At 40.1% G+C, this 2338-nt stretch overlaps 1 protein-coding gene across 1 annotated transcript in view; it reads left to right on the top strand.

Moving 5' to 3' along the window:
* The first annotated feature begins 1859 nt into the window (after window positions 1–1859).
* Window positions 1860–2338, top strand: part of LOC101857309 (36.4 kDa proline-rich protein-like) — a 1254-nt gene continuing 775 nt past the window's right edge. The window contains exon 1 of the mRNA XM_013090789.1: window positions 1860–1871. Within this exon, the coding sequence (XP_012946243.1) occupies window positions 1860–1871 (12 nt within the window). The remainder of the gene's footprint in view (window positions 1872–2338) is intronic.

Here is a 2338-nt window from a genome sequence, read left to right as displayed (position 1 = left end):
GAGAAACGAAACAAACCTGCGTAGCTTGTCGACCCAGCCCAGAACAGCTCTGGCGTCATGAGCAGCAGCCCTATCTTTCTGGAAGTGCTGGTTCTTTCTCGCTTCATCATCAATAAATTAAAATCTACAAAGTCCCTCCAGAATTTTTGGTAAGACGACGCGGTATCAGTCAGAGTTCACCGAAAGACGGACCATCTCAACCCTATCCGTACGTCGTGTTTTACTATCGTATCCATACGACGTGGGGAACTCTGTGCCACCACTTTCCAAAGAGGAAATTTACTCGTTAATCCGATTCGTACTCTTTGCATAGCAGTCTGCCAAAGTGATTTTTTATAAAGAAATACTGAAAGTTTCAAAGAGATCTCCGTACTAGAAGTATTCTAAAATGTGAAGAATACAACCCCGAGGGTACAAAATGACCCCAGGGCGTACGGATAGGGTTAATAAATTTTCCAAGAGTGTGTTTTTTTTTTACAGGCGGCCTACCATGTGTTGGTCAGGGCTTAGAATTCAAATCTTATTTTTTTAAAACTAAAACCTTTCCAAATTTGCAACCCATTACAAAATGGACCTTCCGCTTGGAAAATTAAGTTTGTTACTGGTATCTATCCCGTATCCGTGAGCAAATCAAGAACAGGTCGATTTGGGAGAACGATTTTTGCTGATACATCTAAACTGAAAAGCATGCTGTAAGGGGCTAACTGCTTTATCATCTTTTTGTTGTAGTTTTTGTTAGTGTTTTACAGCGCTCGCAACTGCATAAAGTCATATGAGTGCGCGGGACACATTAAACATTTTCAGTTGGTAGGAGATTTTTAATTTTGCCCGGATGGCGGCAGAAGCTTGCTCTAATCGATTTTAGATCACCAAGGGATCTTTAAGGTACACAACTTGCACTTGGGACCTCCGAGATTGTTCGCCCTTGTCTGAGGAGACTAGGTGTAGATCTTTCCTACAGGAAGATTAGGGGTGTGGCTGAAAGACAGCAGTAAGAGGGAGAAAAGGAGAAACAGCAGAAAGGCTGCAGAAAGAGTCAGGAGCCCAGAGGAAGGGCAAAGGAGGTGAAGGGGTGGGGGCATTTATTGTCTTTCCGTTGTGTTACAGCATTTGACTTTTTAAAAAGCATAATCAGGATGTATGTTCTAGCATTCGGTCAATTTGATGTCAGTTGAGTCGTAAACATGAAAGTTTCAAACTGATCGGAAAACAGATACGTTTCAAATTATACCACGCGAAACTTGGAGTTAACATTTTGACAAAGTGCTTGTTAATATTTTGTTTAGTAGTCATTGGTTTTGTGTAGAGCACGAAATTCTGGACATAAATCTCAGTCTGTTTATTCTCTGTGACATACAGAGAGTTTCAAACTACGGGTCTGACGGGTCTGAATTGGGAGTTAAGTCGCTTTTCTGCGGGCGTAACATACCTGAGGATTCAAATAGAGGCTACTTATTGGCGACCAGCCCAACGTTAGTATGATTTGGTTTTACAAAGAATTGTTTAGTAGCATTGGCCCCATGAGAAAGTGCTTTATCATACATGGAGATTACTTGTAACACATCATGACAAAAGTAAGGAAAAGATATTATATTTGGTTGCTTTTAAGGACAAGCAAGGCTAACCCAGATTTCGGGGGTTTCCAGAAATCTTGTCCTACACCAAAAGTAGGCATTGTAATACCTATAGGAGAAGTTTGGTTTAATTGGTGTGTATATTCTTTTGGTTATCGAGAAAAATGTCCATGTATTTTATAGAGACTGAACAAGGGTCGAAAACTTCATCTTCGATTTTCCCAAAACAGCATTTTTCTGGATAGCCCCCTTGTCCTTATAAGCGATCATTTTAGCATTTGCGCGATGTACTCCAAGGTATTGGATAAGCGCCCCTCATCCCCCCCCCCCTGCTTATTAATTTCCATTTTTTTGGCGCATCCCCCCCTCCCCGGCTTCTTATTCCATACCCTCCGTTTAGTATTTTCCAGCTTGCCACGACCGATGATCACGTAAAACAATATAGGCTATCTAGAATCTAGATATTTAAATGAAACTTCTTTTTTATTTTTGTAAATGGCAAATTACCATCAGTGTATCAGAACCAGTGCCGGATTGGCTACCTCAATTTTCTGTTCATTTAAAAAACTTTTGTATTTTGGTTTATATTTTTTAATGAAAATGGTTTGTTCCTAAATGTGAAAAGTTGACTAACTAAAATCACTAAAATTTCATGATCTCTTGTTCTTTTATTCACTGAAGGAGAAATAAAACAATTTTGTTCCTACTAGTACAAGGTTATAATGTTGAATGTGCCACCCCTCCCCCTTTATCCCCCCCCCCCC

The sequence above is a fragment of the Aplysia californica genome, unplaced genomic scaffold (genome assembly GCF_000002075.1).
Source record: "Aplysia californica isolate F4 #8 unplaced genomic scaffold, AplCal3.0 scaffold01519, whole genome shotgun sequence".
NCBI lineage: Eukaryota > Metazoa > Mollusca > Gastropoda > Aplysiida > Aplysiidae > Aplysia > Aplysia californica.
Note: the sequence above shows the minus strand (reverse complement) of the source record. Positions and strands in the feature narration are given on the sequence as shown.